General features: G+C 54.5%; 7 protein-coding genes across 7 annotated transcripts; 4 read left to right on the forward strand and 3 right to left on the reverse strand.

The window, feature by feature from the left end:
• The first annotated feature begins 1,224 nt into the window (after nt 1-1,224).
• Nucleotides 1,225-3,743, forward strand: PV07_02898 (uncharacterized protein). Its single transcript, XM_016389548.1, has 5 exons — nt 1,225-1,790; nt 1,848-2,042; nt 2,106-2,455; nt 2,512-2,945; nt 3,010-3,743. The coding sequence occupies exons 1-5, from the start codon at nt 1,526-1,528 to the stop codon at nt 3,650-3,652; spliced, it is 1,887 nt and encodes a 628-aa protein (XP_016251450.1). The 5' UTR covers nt 1,225-1,525; the 3' UTR covers nt 3,653-3,743.
• A 658-nt stretch (nt 3,744-4,401) lies between these two features.
• On the forward strand, nt 4,402-7,050 carry PV07_02899 (uncharacterized protein). Its single transcript, XM_016389549.1, has one exon. It carries the CDS (start codon nt 4,551-4,553, stop codon nt 6,645-6,647), a length of 2,097 nt encoding a protein of 698 aa, XP_016251451.1. The 5' UTR covers nt 4,402-4,550; the 3' UTR covers nt 6,648-7,050.
• On the reverse strand, nt 6,952-9,583 carry PV07_02900 (uncharacterized protein). Its single transcript, XM_016389550.1, has 3 exons — nt 9,156-9,583; nt 9,053-9,106; nt 6,952-8,997 (listed from the first exon to the last, which is right to left on the reverse strand). The coding sequence occupies exons 1-3, from the start codon at nt 9,307-9,309 to the stop codon at nt 7,490-7,492; spliced, it is 1,716 nt and encodes a 571-aa protein (XP_016251452.1). The 5' UTR covers nt 9,310-9,583; the 3' UTR covers nt 6,952-7,489.
• Nucleotides 9,584-9,776: 193 nt separating this feature from the next.
• PV07_02901 (uncharacterized protein) lies at nt 9,777-14,343 on the reverse strand. Its single transcript, XM_016389551.1, has one exon. It carries the CDS (start codon nt 14,187-14,189, stop codon nt 9,864-9,866), a length of 4,326 nt encoding a protein of 1,441 aa, XP_016251453.1. The 5' UTR covers nt 14,190-14,343; the 3' UTR covers nt 9,777-9,863.
• Nucleotides 14,344-14,606: 263 nt separating this feature from the next.
• Nucleotides 14,607-16,277, forward strand: PV07_02902 (uncharacterized protein). The gene is made up of 2 exons (XM_016389552.1): nt 14,607-15,696; nt 15,747-16,277. The coding sequence occupies exon 1, from the start codon at nt 14,834-14,836 to the stop codon at nt 15,356-15,358; it is 525 nt and encodes a 174-aa protein (XP_016251454.1). The 5' UTR covers nt 14,607-14,833; the 3' UTR covers nt 15,359-15,696; nt 15,747-16,277.
• A 315-nt stretch (nt 16,278-16,592) lies between these two features.
• Nucleotides 16,593-19,036, forward strand: PV07_02903 (uncharacterized protein). Its single transcript, XM_016389553.1, has 5 exons — nt 16,593-17,040; nt 17,131-17,251; nt 17,314-17,877; nt 17,927-18,530; nt 18,586-19,036. The coding sequence occupies exons 1-5, from the start codon at nt 16,986-16,988 to the stop codon at nt 18,706-18,708; spliced, it is 1,467 nt and encodes a 488-aa protein (XP_016251455.1). The 5' UTR covers nt 16,593-16,985; the 3' UTR covers nt 18,709-19,036.
• Nucleotides 19,037-19,478: 442 nt separating this feature from the next.
• On the reverse strand, nt 19,479-21,862 carry PV07_02904 (uncharacterized protein). The gene is made up of 2 exons (XM_016389554.1): nt 21,716-21,862; nt 19,479-21,645 (listed from the first exon to the last, which is right to left on the reverse strand). Exon 2 carries the CDS (start codon nt 21,098-21,100, stop codon nt 19,943-19,945), a length of 1,158 nt encoding a protein of 385 aa, XP_016251456.1. The 5' UTR covers nt 21,101-21,645; nt 21,716-21,862; the 3' UTR covers nt 19,479-19,942.
• Between the last annotated feature and the right edge of the window lie 468 nt (nt 21,863-22,330).

Genomic DNA, 22,330 nt, shown 5'->3' on the forward strand with positions numbered 1-22,330 from the left:
CAGACGTCGCGCTTTGATCCAAACTGGTGCCACATCTCTCTTTCATCCTGCCTGGTTTGAGGCTCCATCTGAACGCCACCAACCTTTTAACATGGCAGGGCTGACCTAGACTGACGGATTTTTGATCTCGCACCGAGGCCCATCTGACACGAACCGAAATATCTCATTACTCGGTTCTCAATCGGCGCAATGGGAACGACTGAGATGCCACTGCTTGGCCCTGGTGAGAACTGTGTGGCATATCCTTTTGCGCTTGAGCTGCAGGAATTCTACCGGCAACACTGATTTCCCAGCCCCCCTGTCAGACTCTGTGGAGACTTGGATTAGTATCCACTGAGGGCATACCGGGGCATATACCTTGCTCTTTGTTGCTTCTAGACTCCCCCACCCCGTTCTTCCAGAACGAAGTCGCCGCCCGGCACTCGCATTGTCATTCGCTTGCTGATGCTCACGCGACGACTTGTCATTCCATCTCCGCAGCTGCCGGGGCTTGTTCCCCAGACACAAAGAGGAAGGGAGGGTGAAGTTGGCTGAGATCGTGGAGCTCTTCGAGGCCCGAAGCAAATCCCTCTCGCCTCTGGATTCGCCTCACAGCATGCAGACATCCCCCGATCCTTGCTTTTGCCCACGAAAATTCTTCTCCTGATACGAGGCTTGGCTGACGCTCAGAGTCGGGAGGACGACTGCCTTACAAGGCAAGGATTGGAGAGGAAATGCCGCCCGATAATGAGAACGGCAGTGGCTCGGGAATCCGGGGACCAAGGATTTGCATCCCTGGCGTTGCCAAGTGATAAAGCGAGCGACAGACAATAACAATGGGCGGAGGAAGAAGAGGAGGCAGCGGTGGCAGCGGTGGCAGCTGGCTGGACTTATCACAACGTAACACTGGCTCAAGGATGTTGCAATCGGTCGGGGCCGACGAATGAAGTCGGAAAGAGAGTTTGGAAGGAATTTGTTCTGGGGCAGCGAGCTAGACATGCCGCCACTCAGCATGCCCGGGTTCCTTGGTCGATCATTGCAACGATCTGAAGCCCGGCTCGGACGCTTCCCCCAGACAAGCCTAGCAGCTCCGACACTCGCCAACGAAGCTTGACAGCATCAAGCCAGACAAGCCCTGCATTGGGATCTTGGCCCGCCGTTGCCAAGCCTGCGCTCTCAAATCATGGAGGGAAAAACCTCGCTGTCGCCATATCAATTACGGGGGAGAATGTAACCTGAGATGAACTCGTCCAGACTCCGGCCAATGGCTGCCACAGGTCGCTGGGAGGATCTGAATGCCCAGAACTGCCCATCATGTCGCCGTCGATAAGCGCATGCATCGGATGGATGCTACAGGATGCCACAGGATGCCACAGGATGCTACGTGCCTGTCCGCCATATCGCCCTTCGCTCCTGCCGGTTTGGGCGATGGCACTTGAACATGTGGCAGGAGCTATAAAGCCCTTTCATGGCCCAAGATGGCTGATCAGAAGCTCATCCTTCCTCTCCTTCTTCCTTCACTTCTCGCTCAAGCCCATCGCACATCATGCCTGTTGACAACCCCGAGACTATTCAGGCCGGTGGTCTGGAGCACCTGGACGCCGACTATGGTCGCCGCGTCTCCGTCTCCAAGAATGAGGTCGTGCAGTTCGCTCGCCGCGACTCGGAATATGACAATGTGCCCACGCAAGAGGAGCTTCATGGGCCCAATGCTCTTCGCAGAGTCGCCGCCCCCATTCCCTGGGCCGTCTACACCGTCGCCTTCGTGGAGCTCTGCGAGCGTTTCTCCTACTATGGAACTCAAGTTGTTTGTACGTCTCCAATCCAAGTTGCTGCATTTCCAGACCACTGATCAGCATGCTACCTAGACTCCAACTTTGTGAACCACTCGCTTCCACTTCCTGCCCCCGATGGCCCGCCAGGATCTCACCACAATACTGGAGCCGGTGGTGGCTCCGACCAGGGCATATCCGGGGCTCTTGGTCAAGGCCCTGAGACTGCCAACGGCATCAATACCTTCAACACCTTCTGGGTCTACTGCGTTCCCCTCCTTGGTGCTTATAGTAAGTTTGCCTGTGACGGTGTCAACATCAGCTTTCCGCACGTTGATACTAACTCGAGAACAGTCGCCGACGAACACTGGGGAAGATACAAGACCATCTGTGTCTCTATTGCCATTGCCATCATCGGTCACATTATCCTGGTCATCTCCGCTATCCCTCCCGTCATCACCAACACGACTGCCTGCTATGCCGTCTTCATGCTCGGTTTGATCATCATGGGATTTGGGACTGGTAGCTTCAAGCCCAACATCTCTCCATTGATCGTCGAGCAAATCGACGTCACCCGAGCCTTCGTCAAGACCCTCCCTTCCGGAGAACGCGTGATTGTCGATCCCATCATCACGCAGAGCAGAATCTATCACTACTTCTACCTCTTCATCAACATTGGCGCGCTCGTTGGCCAAATTGGCATGGTATGCTCCTTTCCTATGAAGCGTGTCCACTGTTCAAAGCTTACCGTGCTATCCAGGTCTACGCCGAGAAATATGTCGGATTCTGGCTCTCGTTCCTGCTCCCTCTCGTGGCATTCTTGACGACACCCTTTGTCATGTGGTGGGGACGCAAGCGATACCAACAAAGACCCCCGGCAGGCTCCGTCGTCACCAAAGCCTTCCGCTGCCTCTTCTACGGAATGAAGGGTCGTTGGTCTTTCAACCCTGTCACCATGTGGAAGCGGACTAGCAACGGCTCGATCTGGGAAGCGGTTAAGCCGTCCAACATCCAACCCTCTCAACGACCCTTGTGGATGACGTTCGACGATGCTTGGGTTGATGAAGTCCGCCGTGGCTTTGCCGCCTGTGCCGTCTTCTGCTATTATCCACTCTACTGGCTTGCGTATGGTCAACTGACCAACAACTTCACTGCTCAAGCCGGTACCATGCAGCTGAATGGTGTGCCCAACGAGTAAGTTCATCCTCGCCTCCTCCCGGCTGCTTCTGGACACATGCTGACGAGAGTTTTCACGTAGTGTTGTCAACAACCTTGACCCCTTCGCCCTCATCATCTTCATCCCTCTCTGCGACTCATTCCTGTATCCTGGTCTTCGAAAACTCGGCTTTAACTTCACTGCGCTCAAGAAGATCACGGCTGGCTTTTGGCTTGCAGCGGCAGCCATGGTATGGGCTGCAGTCGTCCAATATTACATCTACAAGAGATCACCTTGCGGATACCAGGCCAACAGCTGCTTCAATGATGATGGTACCGTCAACCCGGCGCCACTCAACGTCTGGATCCAGACAGGCTGCTATGTTCTCATTGCCCTCTCCGAGATCTTCGCCTCAATCACGTCCCTGGAGTACGCATACTCCAAGGCGCCCAAGAACATGCGGTCTTTGGTTCAGGCTATTGCTCTCTTCACCAATGCCATTTCGGCTGCCATCGCAGAGGCTTTGAACCGTCTCTCGGGCGATCCCTTGCTGATCTGGAACTACGGGGTTTTTGCTGTTGTTGCCTTTGTGGGTGGCTGCTTGTTCATCTGGCAATTCTGGTCCCTTGATCAACAGGAAGATGAACTCAACTTGCTGCCCGAAGGCTTCGTTGTTGCGCAGAAGGATATCGAGGAGATCTCGATTAGCGAGCCTCAGCCACATACAATTGAAGAGAAGAACTAGGTGAAGATGTCACCGCTAGATAGTGAGAGACCAGAGTAGCTGGGAAGAAATCCTCATCAATTCAAACATCTTCATCCCTGCGAATAACGAATTCTTTCGTGCATTCATATCATTGACTGTGTGTGATCCGTCTCAAACCCCGGGAGTCATTCCTGTCTAGCTGCCATTCTTTCGCAACGCTCCGTGCTCTGACCGACCAAATTGGACCCATTGATCACACCCAGCTCCTGAAAGCGGTCGTGGTTCGGCAGATCCAAGCTATATGAGCCCGGTGCTCTGACGGCGACCGATAGTCACTGAGTCAATACCCGACACGCGACAGACGCCTGTGTCGAGGCTTGTCTCGTCGACCGAGGCAGAATTCCAATTGTTGGAGCTTGCAGTGGATGGTTTTCTTCGACGGATTTTTCATGGAGCTCTTGACAGCAAATGGAGAGCCTGGAATCCGAGTATGCCCGGGCGTGGAGGTGGCGAACCAAGCTCAATATATCCATCAACATGACAGGAGGGACAGCCTCTCGGTAATGCCGGTCGCCGGTCGCACTCAATGAATGAGAATGGAGCTGGATTGCCGAAGCATACGCCGCAGACGTGCGTTACGCACGAAGGTCGAGATTCGCGGGGCTCACTAATCCTCGAAAGAGTAAAGGCCACCGTCGATTGAACCGAGGCATCTGTGCACAGGGCGTGACCTTTTCCACACCTGGCGAACCGTTCCGATCACGACACAAGACAATTTCGGCCTGCGATGATTATTACACTTGCTGGTTCACGGCACCGAGCAGCTTAAATACCAACACTGCCTATTCTCTGGGCCTTTAACGTCCATCGAGACTGGATTCTTCCGTTCTTTCACTTCTCTCTTGCTGCTTTCCGGATCCTCCGCAGTCGCCCCAAAATGCCTACAAATCCAGAATGGGTCAAGGCCCTCAAGCCCTCCGGCCCTCAGGGTTCTGAGCTGCTCTCACAAGAAAGAGCCAAATCCAATCTCAATGTCAACCAGCTCGCCGACTTCATGTTTACGCGCGAAATCCTCGAAAGGAATGAACACATACTCAAGATTCTGCAAGCCGACCCCGTTTTCGACAAATCACAGAACTACTTTCGAGGGAGAACCAGCCGGATAGAAGCTGCGTTGGCGAGGGGCAAGAGACTGCAACAGTTGCAGGTCAAACACAAATGGACAAGAGATGAGTATCAGACCGCCAGTGACCTCATTAGCGAACCTACACCTTACGGCCTGCATTCGAGCATGTTCATCGTCACCCTCCGTGAGCAAGGTACTCCAGAACAGCACAAGCTCTTCCTGGAGAAAGCGGAGGCCTATAAGATCATCGGCTGCTATGCTCAGACTGAACTCGGTCATGGCTCGAATGTTAGAGGATTGGAAACCACTGCTACCTGGAACTCCGACGACAAGACTTTCATCATTAACTCGCCTTATCTCACTGCCTCGAAATGGTGGATCGGGTCGCTCGGGAGAACCGCCAACTATGCCATTGTCATGGCCCAGCTCTTTATCGACGGAAAACCCTACGGTCCTCATCCATTTGTCGTCCAAGTTAGAGATATGAAGACCCACGAGCCTTTGCCTGGCGTCCATGTTGGCGATATTGGCCCGAAATTTGGGTATAACACGATGGACAATGGCTTCCTGCTGTTCAAGAACGTCAAGATTCCTCACGTCAACATGCTGGCTCGCTTCTCCCGGGTCGACCCCAATAGCAACAAATACGTCCGACCCTCAAATCCTTCTCTCGTCTACGGCACCCTCACCTTTGTTCGAAGCACTATTGTGCTGCAAGCCGGCTCTACCCTTGCCCGTGGCGTCACCATTGCCACTCGTTACTGCGCCGTACGACGACAATTCCAAGATCGCGACGTCCACGAGCCCGGCGAAAACCAAGTCCTCAACTACACCATGGTCCAGATTCGACTGCTTCCACTGCTCGCAGCTACCTACGCCCTCCACTTCACGGGCAAGAGCATGATCCGACTGTATCAGGAAAACCAGAAACGCATGGGCGCCGGGGACGCCGGCAAACTGTCCGACTCGACTCGGGGGCCAGGACCCGAGGAGCTCAATCCAGGCACCGATCTTCTGGCCGACCTGCACTCCACCAGCTGTGCGCTGAAAGCCTATGGCTCTACCACCGCCGCCGAAGGCCTGGAAGTCTGCCGCCGTGCCTGCGGCGGCCACGGGTACTCGTCCTTCTCCGGTATCGGCACCTGGTACGCCGACTACCTCCCCACGGTGACGTGGGAAGGCGACAACTACATGCTCACGCAGCAAGTCTCCCGGTACCTCTTGAAGTCCGCCCGGAGCGTGCTGCAGGGCAAGGCGCCCAAGAACGACACCACGCGGATCCTGGGCGACTTCATCCGCCGCCGCGACATTGGCTGTGCGTTCGACGTGATCGGCAACGACGAAGACCTGGTCGCGGCGTTCGCGTGGCGCGTTTCCTTCCTGACCTTCGAGGCCCTCCGCCACCGCGACGAGGACAAGCAGTCCTGGAACTCGCTGCTGGTGGACTTCTGGCGCCTGTCGACCGCGCACGCGCAGTACATGATCGTCAAGAACTTCCACGACGCGCTGCGCGACCCGGGCACGCAGCAGCAGCTGGACGGCGAGACGGTGGCGCTCCTGCACAAGCTGTTCCGGCTGTACGCGCTGCACACGCTCGAGCGCGAGGCCTCGGAGTTCTACTCGTCCGCGGCCGTGACGGTGCGGCAGATCACGCTGGCCCGCACCAAGACGGTCATGACGCTGCTCGGCGAGATCCGCCCGCACGCGGTCCGCCTGGTCGACGCGTGGAAGTTCTCCGACTGGCAGCTCGACTCGTCCCTGGGCCGGTACGACGGCAACGTCTACGAGGACATGTTCCACCGCGCGAGCGAGCTGAACCCGCTCAACAGCGTCGTCTTCGACCCGTACCCGGACTCCAAGACCCTGTTCAGGAAGGACGAGCGGAAAGATCTGCGGAGCAAATTGTGAAAACCCCGCCCCCAAACCATCCATGCATCCATCCATCCATCCATTCATCCAATAGGGGTTCCTGTGCGTTTCTGAAATGTATGTGTTTGAATACCTCCTACCTAAGTACCTACCTACCTACCTATGTGATGTTATGACATGCTATGTTATGCTGTTCTTCTTTCCTTTCCGCGCTCACGACTCGTTTTGGTTGGGTTGGGACATTGCAAAATTCCATAAGGCGGGTGACTCTCTCCCCCATACATTCATACGTACATGTCATGCAAGGCCTGGGGTGGAATTTGGACGGTATAGAGAAAAATCTCTCCAGCATCGTACGATTTGTCTACTTGGAACTACATAGGTATAGAACACCAATCCAAAGTCCGCGGAAGCAATTCTGCAATTTCCAAAACCTGGAGAATCATCCGCATCTATAATATTCGCTATGTCCTCTAAAAACAAGAGCGAGAGCAAGAGATACTATACAACCACCCACCCCCTACACCCCCACTCGGTGTTGAATGCTCGCGAGAAAAATCGGCAGAGTTGCGTGCGTATATGGGTATCTCTTTTTATGATGGCACCATTTTGCTGCGCCTTGTGCGCCAGCTTTGCTGTTTTTTGTTGTTTCGTTTTCCAATGCTGTTCGTTGCTATTGTAGACCAAGACCCGTCGCAAACAGAAGAAACCACATCCCGATAGCGACGGTACAACCAGCCTCCGAAGCAAGGCTGACCACGGTCTCAGGATGGGCGAATTAGTCGGATGATGGCGGCGGAATCCTCATTCCCTCTCTGGTACGGACCACCATGTTTGGTGGCGGATTCCTGTATTGATGCATCCGTCGATCCAGCTCACCTTCATTGGGACCGTGGATTGGCAGTGGTAGGGGCACCGACATCGATCTCTTCCCAGCCCTTCGGCCCAATCGCTTCATAGACCCCTACGCGCCGACTCAAGACGGTGCCCAAACCCCTATGAACTTCCAGCTGAAAAGGTTCAAAGGGCATCTTCTCTCCATCGACGGAGAAATGGCCAGCATCTCGATCTTCGTGCTTGCCAGTCTCTGTCTGGCCGGCCGCCCGGTCCGGCTTGTTGGGTCGCTGGTCGTTCTCGCCCGCGGAATCCGCCAGCGTCCCATACCGCGGAATCACACGGAGAGCGCTGACTTTCCTGACGCGCACGCATTCCTTGTCGAAAAAGGTACCCTTGGGAACAGAAAGTAGGAGGTCGACCGCTTTCCGTCGCGGGATGTCGCCGTCGATGGTGACCAGATCGAGCAGACCGTCTGACGGGAGGGAAGCAGGGAAGAAGGGCGCATCCGGTGCCATCATCGTCATATTGCCGCAGTAGAAGTTGCCCAGGTTGGGGTAAAAGGTTAGGGGAGTCCAGCCCGCGTCGGTGGGCAGAGGGTCATTGATTGTGCCATACTTTAGCGGCGGGAGTCCAAGACTTTTGGATACATCCAACGGACCGTCCAGATCAGAATAAGAGATCGGGGCCTGGGTCGTCCTTTTGGCCATGTACTGGGCGTAGTGCCTCTTGATCTCTTGCTTATCCTCAATCTCCGTCTTCACGGCGATGTCGCAAGGATAAAGCGTCTTACCCAGGAGCCGGACGAGAAAGCCAAAGTAGAACCGGGCATCGCCCATCCATCGAAGATTCTCTGTTCCCAGGTCACTTTCTGCCACTATCCCGAGCGACTGCGACAGGAACGAGAGCGTCCTGGTATCTCCCTGTGTGATGCTGACGAGATCCAGTGGAGTCCGTACACCTTTCACAATGCACAAAGCGGCCGTGCTGCACTCGCCTGTCCCGGTCAAATTCCACGCCATACCATTTCCACTACCGCAGGGAAGTTGAACGACTGCCACTTTTCTGAGGGCCTCGGCCGCGTTCGGTTTCCTTGCAAGGCCGTTGATACATTCATGGGGCAGTCCGTCTCCGGAGACGCTTGCAATCACGTCGAATGCATTAATGTCCAAGTTCTGAGCAATCTCGGCCGCGTGGCCACGATGCGTTGTTTGCTCGGCGTCGACTTCGCATCGCGCTGCCGCAAATATAGGTTCGATCTCTTTACTGTATTCTTTAACTGCTTTGCCCTTCCCTCCAAACGGGTTTATCAGAACCTTTATCCTTTTGTTGCGTTGAGCTTGGCCATAGGCCCGTCGTAACAGACGCTCAACCCATCTTTCTGCCTTCTCCAGTATCGCCGTAGAATTTTCGAGGGTATAGTTGATGTATGCAACGCGCACGGGGGAATTTGCGGACTTGGAGGTCGGTTTTGCGTAGTGAATGGTGAGTTCGCTCTTTACGATTTCCGCCCATAGGACATTAAAGTAAGGAATGGATCGGGTGTTGGTAGTTCCTGGTCCTCGAAGTCAGTCGTCCAGCACTCCCCAGTTCTCGTTCTCAAGACCTACTCTGAGAAAAGAGCCCAAAGCAATCAAATCCTTCGCTCATGCGGAGACCTTCATCTGCGAAGCTGTCAGAAATGTCCCCCGCGCGATCAGAGGACGAACGAACCGAGAACAATGACGGCGTCAGTGCCGAGGGTCAGCGTGGCATTGCGACCGACGCCCAGCGTGGACTCTGCGACCGTCTCGCGTTCGTCTTGGATTGCGGCTCGATCAGAGAAGGGATCGGACGGGGCATTACTGGAAACGTCAACACTGGCCATTGCGGAGGCAGCGGGCGTGCATAATGAGGGTGGAACAGAGGTAGGGCGGCCCTGGCCAACAATAAAATAAAAATGAATGAATGGAGGAGTGGTCTGCAAAACGATACCGGGTATCCGCTCACCGGCACCCAAGTAAATGGAGGATGGAAGACTCGGAACACATGGATACGCAGGTAAGAAGCCAGGCACAACCCACAAACCCCGATGGAGTCTTGTTTTCCATTTCCATCCACGAAGCCGATGAGTCCGGCAACGTCAACGTCAGGGTTCCCTGTTTCGGCGCGGCTAGCCGTGTTGTGCATTGTGCCACACCAACCGATCTCGACTCCAGCTGCATTGACCCTGCAGTTCATCAGAGCCCAGGAACCGCATCCCTGCCCGAGTAAATGAACCGGCTCAATGTACGAGAAAAACACGAAACACGGGCCTATCACGTAAGATGGAGAACAATCAGCCAAAAGGGGCTGCGACTGACACCTGTTCGGCCGTACAACGTTTCCTTAGGTATTAATAGATTATATACTGCGTTCATGAAGCTGTCGGGACCCCTCTTCTCACGACGCTGTCGAATTTTGGCGGCTGGGAAGAGACACGCCTCCGCTGCTCTCACTCCTGGGCGTCTGCGCATCTGGATCATCCACCACCATGCGCCGAATCTCCACGATCCAAGGATGCTGCAACAACTCCGCTGCCGAGCTCCTCTTTGCTGGATCTCGTTCGAAGCACTTCTTCAAGAAGTCAATCCCCGTCGGACTCAGTTGGTCTTCGGTGGGCAACTGCGGCGGATTCCCCTGAGCAATGTTGTACATGATGGCCCATTCATTATCCAACGTCGACCAAGGGCGACGGCCAGTGGCCATCTCCAAAATCACACATCCCAATGACCAAATATCGGCGGCTCCCGAGAAGCGCGAGGTTGCTGGGCCGTCTCCGCGAATGACTTCAGGTGACATGTACATGGGTGTTCCCGTCATGGTTTTCTGCGGCTGCCGTGGAAGCTGGCCAGGCTCGGCGTTGGCGCGCTGTGGTGCCTCTGGAGCCATCATTGTTTGTCCTTGTCGTGCGATGATCTTTGCCGCTCCGAAATCGACGTATTTGATGACACCATTGTGATCCAGGAGAACGTTCTCTGGTTTGATGTCCCGGTGCACAATATGTGCCGAATGCAGATAAGCCAATCCTTCCAGCATCTGCAGCGCGTAGACCATGATGACGGTCTCGTCTTCAATCCGTCCATGTTCGAGAAGGCCGGCCACTGAACCACCAGAGCAATATTCCATGAAAATGTATACCTTGTCGCGATGGACTTCGATGCCGTAGTAGGACACAATGTTGGGATGATCGAGAACGGCCAAAACACCCATCTCGTCGCCAATCTGCTTGACGATGGTGGGAATCAGCTGCGGGTCTTGCAGACGAATCTCTTTGACAGCCATCAAAGTCCCTGTATCGAGATTGAGGGCCGCATACACCGAGCCAAAAGTGCCTCCGCCGACAAATTGGCCTTGTTGCCATCTCATGGTGATATTAGTTGCAGACGAAGAGAGGAACGTGAGCGACCGGTCGGCTTCGTTTGATCCCTCCAACACCCGCCCAAGAGTGGTCTTTGTGCCTCGTTCCTCGCGAACCTCGTCGATTGCATTCAGCTCTGTCAGTCTCTGCTGGCACATTTCATTACGACAGTCCTCGTCGTTGCGCAGCTTGTTGTAGTCAAGTCGCTTGTTCATGCCCGTCAACGCCTCCATTCGCGATTTCTCTTGCTGCGCAGCCAAGGTCGATCTCGCACCCATAATGTCGAAGTGAGAGATCAACACAGACATGCAGCCCGCCACCTTAATCCTAATACGTTTGTAGTCCTCGTCCGAGATGTCCAGAATGTTTCTGCCGCGCGTCATGGCCATCGCAAACTCCAATGCAACCACTGCCCACTTGAAAGTCCTTCGGTCAGCCGCATCACAATCGTCGCAAATAAAGCTGACCCAGTCCAGAGCAAGTCGAGTCAGTTTCATGTTGTTCATCATGCGTCGATTGGCATCCATGTACGTCAGAGATCGTTTCCCAAATTCAGTTGCGAAGGCGAAACAAGACTGCACCAACTCTGGACTGGCGATCCCACCATTCTGCGACCGAATCACCTCCACACTTTCCATGATCGTATTGGACAGTTTGAAGGTTGTCTTCTTGATTTTCCCAAGCTCAAGATTCACCCGAGACAAGTTGGCTCGTTGTTCGATGACCACGTCCAACTCTTTACCAATAGCATTAGCGAATTCCATTCGCGCACCTTGAAGCCGAAGCGATGATCCGTCAGCCACGAGACGGAGTCTACCCAGTCTCACGTCAGTAGGCAATTCCAAAGTGTCGAGCTCCATTCGAGGTCCCTCCCAAGTCATGTCATCCTCCGGTCTGATGATCAGGATGTAAGGGTTTGAGGGGTCTTCCGCCGCATCATCCTCATGGAATGATGTGCCCAGCATCGACTGGACCTCCTTCGGCCTGTTCCAAAGGGAGGCTGAAGCGACAAAGTGAATCCCATTCGGAGTGTTTATGCTCGGCTCCACGAGGAAGTGTCCAGACAAGACAAGAGCTTCGGCAAATGCCTGGAGCTGCTCTGCCCCCATTCCCACATTGAACTCGGTCGCGTTCTCGAACCTTTGCCGCAAAATCCGCGAAAATCTGAACAGTTTCCGTTGTCGAACACGGACAGAATCCAAAATCGCCTTGTAGCGTTTCTCCATTTCCTGCTGACTCTCGTCCGGTTTGCTTCGAAGCTCTCGCTCGAATGAACCAGTGAGGCGAAGTAGCGACTTGGCTGTTAGGGAACTGAACTGCTCGGCGACCTCGATATCGCCACCCTCAAGTTGACGTCCTATCTCGTTTGAAAAGCCCCATTCCTGTTCGAGAATCTCAGCCTCGCGGAATGTGTTCTTGTTCGCACCCAACTTCCAGTTCAGCATCTTAAAATAGAACTTGAGAGCTTCCACAATGACCTTGTCGAAATTTTCGTCGATACAAGGAGGCAAGTCCCATCCTGGTTCAGGATGCGCCATTGTGAGGTATTCTTGCTTGATCAGGCAGGCGAGCCGCATGAGGATCTGAAACTGTGCAATCATCTGGTCAATGATCATTACGGACTGCTGCGCTGACTCCTTCATCTTCTTCGCGTAAGACAACCGCATACGGATAATCTCCTGGATTAACCTTGAAGGGAAGTTGATTAGAGTCAAAAGCTCTTCGATGTAAGGAGGAAGGTGGCGGGCGGCAAAGGCCTCCGCGTTCTCGATCAGAGTGCTCTTGGCCTTCGTGATGACCTCGCTAATCGCCAGGAACATGCTCTTGTCACCCTGAAGCGACTTCAGGCCATCCTCCTTCAGGATCCGGTCGATGAACGATGATTCGTCCGAGAGATCGCCATCGCTGCTAGACCGACGTTTTTGCCGGGTGAAATCCAAGTCGGAATTCCCGACCCAGGCCTGAAGGACGGCCAGTTCGGTGTTGATGGATTGTGTGATATTGTGCCAGGAGATGATGGCGTCGCAGCTTTGTTTGAAAGCATCAGAGGCAGCCCTGCTCTGGGCAGCTTCGAGTTCCCTCCGGGACGGATACAGCCATTCGCACTTCTCGATATTTGCCACTGCCTCCTCAACCTGTTCCAGCGGCGATTTGCCCACCACCGTCTCGCCCTTGATTTCAAAGGCGATAATTTGTTCAATGATGGGGCCGATATGTGAGCGGCCTTCCTCTATGAGCTTCTTCTGCATCTGCAACGGCCGACCGTAATACTTTGCTCTGACACCCAGCCAGATCTCGGCACCCAATTCGACCTTGCTCTTTTGCTCGGTTGTGCCAATCAACCTCTGTTTCTCCTGCTTGACGACGTCACCTTTAAGCACAGAAGCCAGCATCGAATGCCACTCGAGGCGCTCTCTGTTCTCGGAATTCCGCAGTTCCTCCTCTGTCGGCTGGAGATTCTCCTCGTTGCCCAGAAACATTAGTGTCTCGGGGTCGTACGGGTCGTCGAACGCGTGTTCGCCGGAGGGCGATTCATCGTCAGTCTCGTCATCCGTACTGTACCCGATGCTGGGAGTCCGAGGATCATTATCAAGCCAATCTTGTGGTTGTTGCCGGACTCGCTGGACATAGGCCTTCTCCTGCGCCTTGTACTGGGCATTCGGGTCCCTCCGCGTGCTCCGCATGGTATTTGACGAATGCATTCTCTTAGAATTGAGGGATAGAAATTGAGGCGGCCTTCGCGGAGGTGCGTAGGTGTTTGAGGGGGTCCGGAGAGGAGCCCCAGGCCTCGTCCCTCGCAGGTCTGCGATCGCACTCTGGGCGCTTTCCGAAAAAGATCGGTCCATGTTCTGGGGTCCTCCGCTTCCGCCTCTTGGTCGGGGTCCATATGAGCCCCAGGAGGATAGTCCAGAGGAGAAGCCGGTCGAGGGCGTATACGCTGAGATGGAGGAGGTAGGAGTGTACGTTACAGGGCCATCGGGGTTGTCGTACGAAGCAGTAGGGTATGCGTAGGCAGAGGGCGGGATGGCATCTTCGTCCGAGCCAGACGAAGAGTTGCCGCTTGGGCGATGCATTGGCATCTCTTCATGCTCCATGACGAGGGGCAAGCGGCCTTCTTCGAGGCGTTGCCCTTCAGTCTTGGGAGCACGGGGTCCGAATCTCGAGAGTGTGACGGGATGCACAGGTGAGGGAGCGACGACTTGAGGCTGACTCTGGACTGGTTGGGAGAGCGTTGGATGTAGCGATACTGGCTGCAAGTCGGGTGTTGCGGGAAGAGGAGCACTGGCACTCGTGGCGGCCGCAATGTGTGGCTGATGAACAACTCCAACTGGGACTGGAATTGGTTGGCTTGCTGCTGACTGAGGCATGGCTGCAATGAGTGCCAACTGGCTGTCCCCTGCTGCGGAGAAGAGTTCCTCTTGAAACTCTATCCCGCTGCATTAAAGGGGGTTGCAAGGGCAATATCGATAGAAATAAGAGGGATTTCGGGCAACTTCAGAGCAGGATAATGACAAAAAAAAAATGAGGCCCAGTATCACGTCGACGCCAATCTCCACGGGCACGCGTCTCACGATGGTGTCCGGTGCCGTGCCTCCCGTTGTCGCCTCCCCATCGATGAGTCGCCGATGGAGGATGGTTGATTGCCTGGATCTGTGATCCGAGCATAGAAAACGAGGAAATCAAGCTGGCAGCCTGCTTTACTACCCGCCCACTATTCGCCCATCCCACTTCAATTGACACAAAAACCTGGCAGGATGGCGAGATCGCTCTCCTGAAGCGTTTTGGCGCCCTTGACATGCTGTGTTAAATCTCCTATTGACCAAGTCACGATTTTTTCCAACTCGGTCACCGATCCTTTACCATAACAGACCTAACCCGACGATGTTGCGTCTGGGTGTCCCAAGCCACAACACTGTGATGCCATGCGATACTCAACTCATCACATTTATGCTACTAGACAATTTGTCCTCCTCAGTGTCACGAAGTACAAGTAATTGGTACCGTTTCGCACATGTCTACCTGGGAGAAAACTCGTCGTCCGCTCACCGATGATTCCCCAAGCAAAACAGTGTTTTCCCATGCAGTCGAAGGAACGCCGCAAGTGCTCGCGTTAGCAGACTCTACCCACTGCCACCACTTCGAAAAGAAGCGACCTCCAATCCCCCGACCTGCTCGCAGGCAAGTACATTTCAACAAGTCGGTTTTGAGCGAGTCCACCTTCGCAGCAAGGCTCGACAGGAAGAGGGTCATCAGACCAATATGCGTCGGTCGTCTTGGGAAGCCAGTGGATGGCCAGAGTGCAACACAACAGGCTCTACATAGCAAGACCGATACCAAACAGAGAACAACCGACCGTTCGGTGCCCAGACGAGGGAAAGACAGCGGATCAGCGCACCTCGCACGGAGCTCGGAATGGTATGTGAACAAGGAGCCTACTCGAGGTCTTACTGCGGCCAAGTATCTAGGCTCGCAGACCATTTGCAACACCCCGCGCGATGCTCAGGCTTGCGAGTTGCAGCAGCCTTCTTGGCTATGATGGATGGAATTGCATATTTGCTTTGCATTTCTTGGCTGCGATCGGTAAGTGAGCTGTGTTGCCAACGATGGACAGGTAGGATACGTCTCCAGGACGTCGACGCAGAAGCCGAGTTCCGTTCGCTGTCTTGTCAAGTGCCTCCTCTCCGCTAAATGTGCTTGGCCACCACTTCCAGAGACTCCAGAGCAGATGAAGTTTGGCAGGCCGTCGCATCCGGCCATGAACCTACTTGTAAGCGAGGGATGGAGTAATTGCTGGATGACATCGGTGCATCCCAAAGACACACAGATGCCACCACCATCTCGGTCAGCATACGCATCAGGTGAATGTCACGGCAGGTATGGATCCGTTCCTGACTCGCAAAATAACTTTTTACGAGTACTTGTAGGTCAACGACACTGCTGGATGTGTCAACCCCGCTCGTAAGAACAGCGTGGTGGTGAGTTGGTCCGCAGGTACTCCGTCCAGAGTTGGAGGTGTGGCACGGCAACACCAGCAGCCGAAGGAGATGAAACAGTGCCAGAAACGTCCAAATCGTTATCTGTGTGGAGATGGGCTGAGAGTCGCCATGGCGGCCCCAAGCCTCGATTTGGGTATGAGCCAATGGACAGTCTGTTGCTTATCTCGCCCAGATTTGTGTAATGTGCCTGGCGAAGTCGGAGCTTGGGGCTTATGCAACCTTCAATTTTTAGCGACAACTAGTAGCCGAGAAGCACGAGGCAGCCTTGAAGCCCGGATATCTTGGACCGTTGGGCTGAACACGGACACGAGCAGGGGATCGTTGAGGGGTGTCAATGATGGACACGACGAGAAGACGTTCACATTGCCAGCAGCCTGCGACAACTTGGAAGTGCCAGTGCTCTGAGTAAGACGGGAAGGGGAAGTGAAGGAATCGTAGGAGCAACCCCGCTGTCGATGGGGACTGGAATTGAAAGGCGAGCGTCTTTCTTTGCGTTTCTAGGCATGCAGTGATGGCCACAGCGTAGCCTCTTGGCTGATGTGCCTGGAACAACAAACCATTTGCACAGAGTTGAATCAGCCCACGGGCGAGCCTGAGCGCCTTTGTCACCACTATTAGTACTATCATCATTGAATCTCCCTCGCTCGCTGGGTGGCGTCTGGTCAGGGCCTTAGCCCGGCTCTTCCCGGGGTCTCTATCAAGCCCTATCGAGCCTATCACCGCCACCCGTCCGGTCTGGGTCAGGGGCTCGCGGGGCTCGACGGGCGCTGTCCGGCGAACTCTGCTGGGCGTATCACCCAAAGTACGTGCCAAGAGCCGCCCGAAGCCTGACCCAAGCCCTGCAGGTGACACCATCAGGTCAACATGGTGGCACGCAGGGCACTTCACCACACGCTCTCGTTCCCTGTGCTGCTATATTCGTTCCTTTTGCCAGAGTCAATTTCGTTTTCAATCCCTCCCTTTCCCTCCAGTTCCGACTTCCCTTTGACCTCTCGACACTGTGCCTTGTTCTCTTCCCTGGTGTCGACTTTTGGGTGCGCATTGTCACAGGGATTTCTGCCTCCATCGCCATTCAATTGTTGATGTTTGCATACACTCTCCTACACGCTTCGAGCCCCTGAGATTCGGCCGCCACCCTACATCTTGTAGAGCAGTCACTCGGTCAAGATGTCGACTGACGATTTGGGATCACTTCCCTACGTTCCGCTGGACGTCTACAATGGTACGATGCGTTTTCCTTGTCCTCCACGAGGCAGATCGTTGCCTAGGCGCGTCGAGAAATGTCCCAGCTAACACCATCTCGCCGCTGCAGGAACGTCGATGACCGGTGGGGATTCTCTCACGGAGGATCTCAATGTCTATTACAATGCCGGCGACATCGCCTGGATGATCACGGCCACAGCCTTGGTGTTGCTCATGATTCCTGGTGTTGGGTACGCGCGCTGCTCCCGTCGAGTTCGGCGGTGGCCGATTGATGCTGACGAGCGAATCACAGCTTCTTCTACTCTGGCCTTGCGCGACGGAAGTCCGCCCTGTCACTCATCTGGCTGTCTGTCGCAGCCACAGCCTTGATCTCCTTTCAGTGGTTCTTCTGGGGTTACTCCCTGACCTTCTCCCACACGGCCGGCAAATTCATTGGCGATCTCGAAAACTTTGGCTTCCGCAATGTCTTGGGTGCTCCCTCGGTCGGATCAAGCAAGATCCCCGACCTCATGTTCGCCGTGTACCAAGGAATGTTCGCTGCGATCACCGTCGCCCTCGCTATCGGCGCCGCTGCCGAACGTGGACGAATGCTGCCCGCCATGGTTTTCTCCTTCATCTGGGCGACCGTCGTCTACGACCCTATTGCCTGCTGGACCTGGAATTCGTCCGGCTGGGTCTTTAAGATGGGTGGTCTTGATTTCGCGGGCGGTACCCCTGTCCATATTTCCTCCGGTGCTGCTGCTCTGGCCTACTCTCTCATGTTGGGAAAGCGTCGTGGCCACGGTACTCACGAGCTGAACTATCGCCCACACAACGTGACACACATTGTTATTGGCACTGTCTTCCTTTGGGTCGGGTACGTGGTCTGTTCGCGCTTTTTCCGAGCTCTACTAATTGCTCCTCAGGTGGTTCGGGTTCAATGCTGGTTCCGCTTTGTCTGCCAATATCCGTGCCATCATGGCTGCGGTCGTCACCAACTTGGCAGCGAGCGTCGGTGGCCTCACCTGGTGCATTCTTGACTACCGCTTGGAACGCAAATGGTCTACCGTCGGCTTCTGCAGCGGTGTCATCGCAGGCTTGGTCGCCATTACTCCAGGCAGTGGTTTCGTTCCGGCGTGGGCTGCTGTCGTTTTCGGTGTTGTGGGTGGCGCTGCTTGCAACTATGCCACCAAGCTCAAGTTCCTCCTCCACATCGACGACTCCCTCGATATCTTTGCCATCCACGGCATCGGCGGCCTTGTCGGAGATCTTTTGACGGGGTTCTTCGCCGCGGACTACATCGCTCATCTGGACGGATTCAGCGAGATCCCTGGTGGTTGGCTCAATCACCACTGGATCCAATTGGCTTACCAGCTCTGCGACGGTGTCACTGGAATGGCGTATTCCTTCGTCCTCAGCTGCATCATCTTGTTCGTCCTCAACTTCATCCCAGGCCTGCATCTTCGCGCCTCTGAACAAGAAGAGATCATGGGTATGGACGAGACCGAGATTGGCGAATTTGCATACGACGTGAGTTTTTCGTGCCGAATCTGTACAGATTGCAGTAGCTGACTTCTTTATACAGTATGTCGAGTTGTCCCGAGACGTGGTCAATGGTCTCGAACAGGACACTCCTGCCCACCGAGAAGCCCCAAGCTCCGATGGCGAGCACCCAGAGAAGCCGGCAAATGTACCCCATTCACCATGAACGAGGAGGACGGTGGGAGGAGATGATAGATTTTCAAAGACGTGACAAACAGTACCCACAGCTCTACAGATGGCTCCCATTCACCGACCATCTCTTGTATTGAATAGATAAGAGTTTCCTTCATCTTTTTGAGTTAGCTCATTAAAATTATCCTCGACACTGTTAATCAAAACCCATCACAAGTTCCCTGGAGATTATAAGAAGCAGCGTCCAATCTTTGTCCCGGGTTGTTGTTAGCTGTCTTTCTATGTACGTCGGAATCGCGCAGATTGTTTGCGCCTGCTCGTTGTTTGGTCTTATACTCGGTCAACAGCCGTAGCTCAGGACATGCCCCTTGACGTCCTTCTCATATGGACCTCTCGTACAGCCTGAAATGAAGGATGTCATCGCGGTTGCCCCCCTCCATAACGTTCCTACCAGCAAGAGGTCCTAGGCAATAGAGTATACAGCCCCCGTGCCCCCGGAGAGGTTGCGGGCATGCATATAGGCAGCCTACCGGGCATCTAGGCACCTTGTACTCTTTGCCGCGCTCGTCATTCTGCAAGCAAGTTACGAGATACCGAGGACGCGTCGAGAAGCCTCGAGGGCAATCTTCAACTGATTGGAAAGATTCAAGACGCGTGAAATTTGTATGGCCACCGTGGGCGATGTCTGCTGCCGGCCGATGCGTCTACCCGTACAGCGACGCCCACAACTCTCCTGCCCAGCTTGAGGCACCCTACCATTCTACGTTCTTGGAGGATGAGACAGGTCAAAAAGAGAGAAGAGGCTTTTACTGCAATGACTTTTCGCCATTTGTATTATCATTATATGAGTTGTGCGCATGGTCCATCGTGAAGGAGTGACGTCGTTTCTTTCTTTCTGTCTTTCCACATCAACCAGGTCATTGAGTCTCATCGGGGCCAAACAAACCCCCTTTGAAATGCTTTTGTGTCAAATTCGCGAAGCTTGCCCGGCAACAAAAATAGCAACTTTGGGAGGAGATAGTGTAGGAAAGGGGTATATACAACAATGAAAAGAGTTGCTTCACAGTTCCTGATGCTCTATAGCGGCCCGACCGTGCCTCGCAACCATTTTATTGCAAGGCGTGGCAATAAAATTCAACCACGACATCATGAGCCAATCCAGGTCTGCGTTGTCGAGATTCAACGACCCGTTGAAGACCGCCGATGGCGTGTCGTGGTTGAGTCGGCAAGGCTGAATCCACGGTGCCTGTGAGATGTAGTCCTATTCTTTACGATGTATGGGTCTGGCAATATTGGAAGTAGTTCTGGAGCTCTGGGAAGGTATCCGTGCCTGTCGCACTGCTAGCATATTGTTGAGAGCATGCGCGACACTGTGTGAGGGCGTCCTGGAATTGCGTGCCGGTGGGGCAGAGCAGGTCATAGACCAGGCCGACCGATTGGCCAACTTGACTTGCAGCATCATAGATGCGGTAACACTGTGCTGGAGCGCTAAGGAAGTTCTGTCGGCTCACAATCTCAGCGATTGGATTTGCCATCAATCCACGTCTGGGCATCTTGGGAGCCCACGTAGATGTGGGCTTGGGTGGAGGAGTAGACTGAACCCAGTCGGCCCAAGTGGATGTCGTGGTTGGAGCCGGGCAAAGGGGCTGGCCGTAGACATCGAAGATGGCGAAGCTGAGTCCAAAGTGCTGTGGGTTGAGGTGGAAGTACCCTTGGGGTGCTTCGTCCCAAGCGCAGGTGCTGTCAGTCGGGTTGGGCCAGAGGGAGCTGAGGTTTGCCGGCAAGAAGAGCTCGGGAACAGGTTTGCATTCCTCCGGAGCGCAGACGTATGTATCAGCAGGGGGGTTTTGTTCCCAGTTGCAGCCAATCTGTGGAGGAGTACAGATGGTGCCAGGAGCACATCCCCAAAGGTAGTTGGTGGGCAAGGCAGCCTTGGGTGTATAAGTGGGGTTGACGATCCTCGAGGTACACGTAACGAGCCCTGGGTACGTCGAGACTGTCTCTGTTGTTGCACTCACACTAATGATGGTGGTAGGGACTATGTCTGTGATAGTGGTTGCTTGGACGCTGACGACGGTGGAGATTTCAACAATGGTGGTAGGGCTGACAATAGTGGTGGATTCGACGTCTGTCTCAGTGGTGACATCCACGATGGTTGTTGGCTGGACCGATATTTGGGTGGTTGTGTCGGTGATATAGACTGTGTCGGTGGTCGTGATGGTCACATAGTCGGTCTCGGTGGAGTAAACTGTCTTCTCTTCGGTCGTTGTGGTCGGCACATATTCTGTCGACACCGACCACACGGTAGAGTAGACAGTAGCACAGGAGCTTGAGCCCCAGCCGCTGTCTCCGGTGTCCCCAGCCTGAATCAAGGTGACAAGAAGAGAGGCGGCAAGGCCGACAAGCTTCAGCCTCATCATGTCCATATTGGAGTTGAACGAATGTACAACGAGTGAATGAATAGCGACAGGAAGGGGGATGCAGTCTCTAGAGGGAGAGAGATGGGAGGAAATCTGGGGAGATGATCCATACCATGTCTGATATATGAGGATTGCAGGTCCTGTCCTGTTCCTATTCACTCTCGCGTCATGGCTACCACAATCAGCGGTGTCTCAACGGAAGCGATGCTACCTAGTCCCGTCAGATCAATGGCTTGCATATCGGGCATGGTCGAGCGGGCCAGCGTTGGGCCGTGGTGGTGCACGTGTACAAAGTACAATGAACTATTTTCACCACCCCGGTCGCGAGTATTGTCTCGAGGCAGCCACTGACTGCGGGACGGGGATCAAACCTGCTTTGTCCCAGCGAATGACGAGGAGTTGGACCTCAAAGGCCGCCAATCGATGAGTGACCATGATTCTTGGAGGAAGCCACAGTCTTCACGCCTCGGCGCCCTAGGTCCGCCGGGCGAAGAGAAGGGCTGGGACGACCGGTAGAGGCTATCGAGCACAGAGATGGGTTTCCCCCTGTTCTTTCATATTCTTAGCTTGCGTCAGAAGCGGAGCAGGGAGTCGTAGGGGCGGATTTTCGAATCTGCTCACATTGATCGCAGCACAAAAGCGGACGCGGCTGTGAACCGTGACCCAAGAAATCGGACCCAAGAGAATATCCCCCGATCACAACGGACATGGTTACCAATTGATCTAAGCCTTAAACTCAGACGTATCCATTTGAGAAACGGACAAATGCCGAAGAGAGGCGCCTTGACTGTCTTGAAGATGGCTCGCGGGACAGATCCACTCGGAGGGTCGAGAAGGTGGTTGGGATGAGGCTGAGAATTCCTGGTACAGTATGGATGCGGAGAAAAAAAGCAGACCAGTGACGCCGGTGGTGTGAGAAGCAAAGCGGGATTTTTCTCAGAGACACTGTCGGCATTGGTAGGGTCGGCTGGAGCAGTCATTGCCCCAGACCCATGCACAATGCAAGCCTCTCGGCTTGTTGGTGTGATAGTATTGGCCCAACTCTTTCTGTACGGCTGCACCGAGAGGCGAGGTGCGAGAAGGACGCATAGCTACCTCCCGTCCCTGCACGGCGGTTTGCTTGAACACAGCATCTGGGCATCGTGGGCAGTGTGAACGTAGACGAAGTCAACCCTTCATCTTCCCTTTGGCGATGAGCTGAGATGGATGCGGAATACTCCGTCCTTCGTTGGCCTT

The sequence above is a fragment of the Cladophialophora immunda genome (assembly GCF_000835495.1).
Source record: "Cladophialophora immunda strain CBS 83496 unplaced genomic scaffold supercont1.2, whole genome shotgun sequence".
Taxonomy (NCBI): Eukaryota; Fungi; Ascomycota; class Eurotiomycetes; order Chaetothyriales; family Herpotrichiellaceae; genus Cladophialophora; species Cladophialophora immunda.

Excerpts from the sequence above, each read along its gene's own strand:
- PV07_02898 (XM_016389548.1), top strand. The coding sequence starts at position 1,526 with ATGCCTGTTGACAACCCCGAGACTATTCAGGCCGGTGGTCTGGAGCAC. Across the intron at positions 2,043-2,105 it reads TCCCCTCCTTGGTGCTTATA|TCGCCGACGAACACTGGGGA; the intron begins GTAAGTTTGCCT and ends ACTCGAGAACAG. Across the intron at positions 2,456-2,511 it reads TCGTTGGCCAAATTGGCATG|GTCTACGCCGAGAAATATGT; the intron begins GTATGCTCCTTT and ends CGTGCTATCCAG.
- PV07_02899 (XM_016389549.1), top strand. The coding sequence starts at position 4,551 with ATGCCTACAAATCCAGAATGGGTCAAGGCCCTCAAGCCCTCCGGCCCT.
- PV07_02900 (XM_016389550.1), bottom strand. The coding sequence starts at position 9,309 with ATGGCCAGTGTTGACGTTTCCAGTAATGCCCCGTCCGATCCCTTCTCT. Across the intron at positions 9,107-9,155 it reads TGACGCCGTCATTGTTCTCG|ATGAAGGTCTCCGCATGAGC; the intron begins GTTCGTTCGTCC and ends ACAGCTTCGCAG. Across the intron at positions 8,998-9,052 it reads CTTTGGGCTCTTTTCTCAGA|GAACTACCAACACCCGATCC; the intron begins GTAGGTCTTGAG and ends TTCGAGGACCAG.
- PV07_02901 (XM_016389551.1), bottom strand. The coding sequence starts at position 14,189 with ATGCCTCAGTCAGCAGCAAGCCAACCAATTCCAGTCCCAGTTGGAGTT.
- PV07_02902 (XM_016389552.1), top strand. The coding sequence starts at position 14,834 with ATGTCTACCTGGGAGAAAACTCGTCGTCCGCTCACCGATGATTCCCCA.
- PV07_02903 (XM_016389553.1), top strand. The coding sequence starts at position 16,986 with ATGTCGACTGACGATTTGGGATCACTTCCCTACGTTCCGCTGGACGTC. Across the intron at positions 17,252-17,313 it reads CTCATGATTCCTGGTGTTGG|CTTCTTCTACTCTGGCCTTG; the intron begins GTACGCGCGCTG and ends AGCGAATCACAG. Across the intron at positions 17,878-17,926 it reads ACTGTCTTCCTTTGGGTCGG|GTGGTTCGGGTTCAATGCTG; the intron begins GTACGTGGTCTG and ends ATTGCTCCTCAG.
- PV07_02904 (XM_016389554.1), bottom strand. The coding sequence starts at position 21,100 with ATGGACATGATGAGGCTGAAGCTTGTCGGCCTTGCCGCCTCTCTTCTT.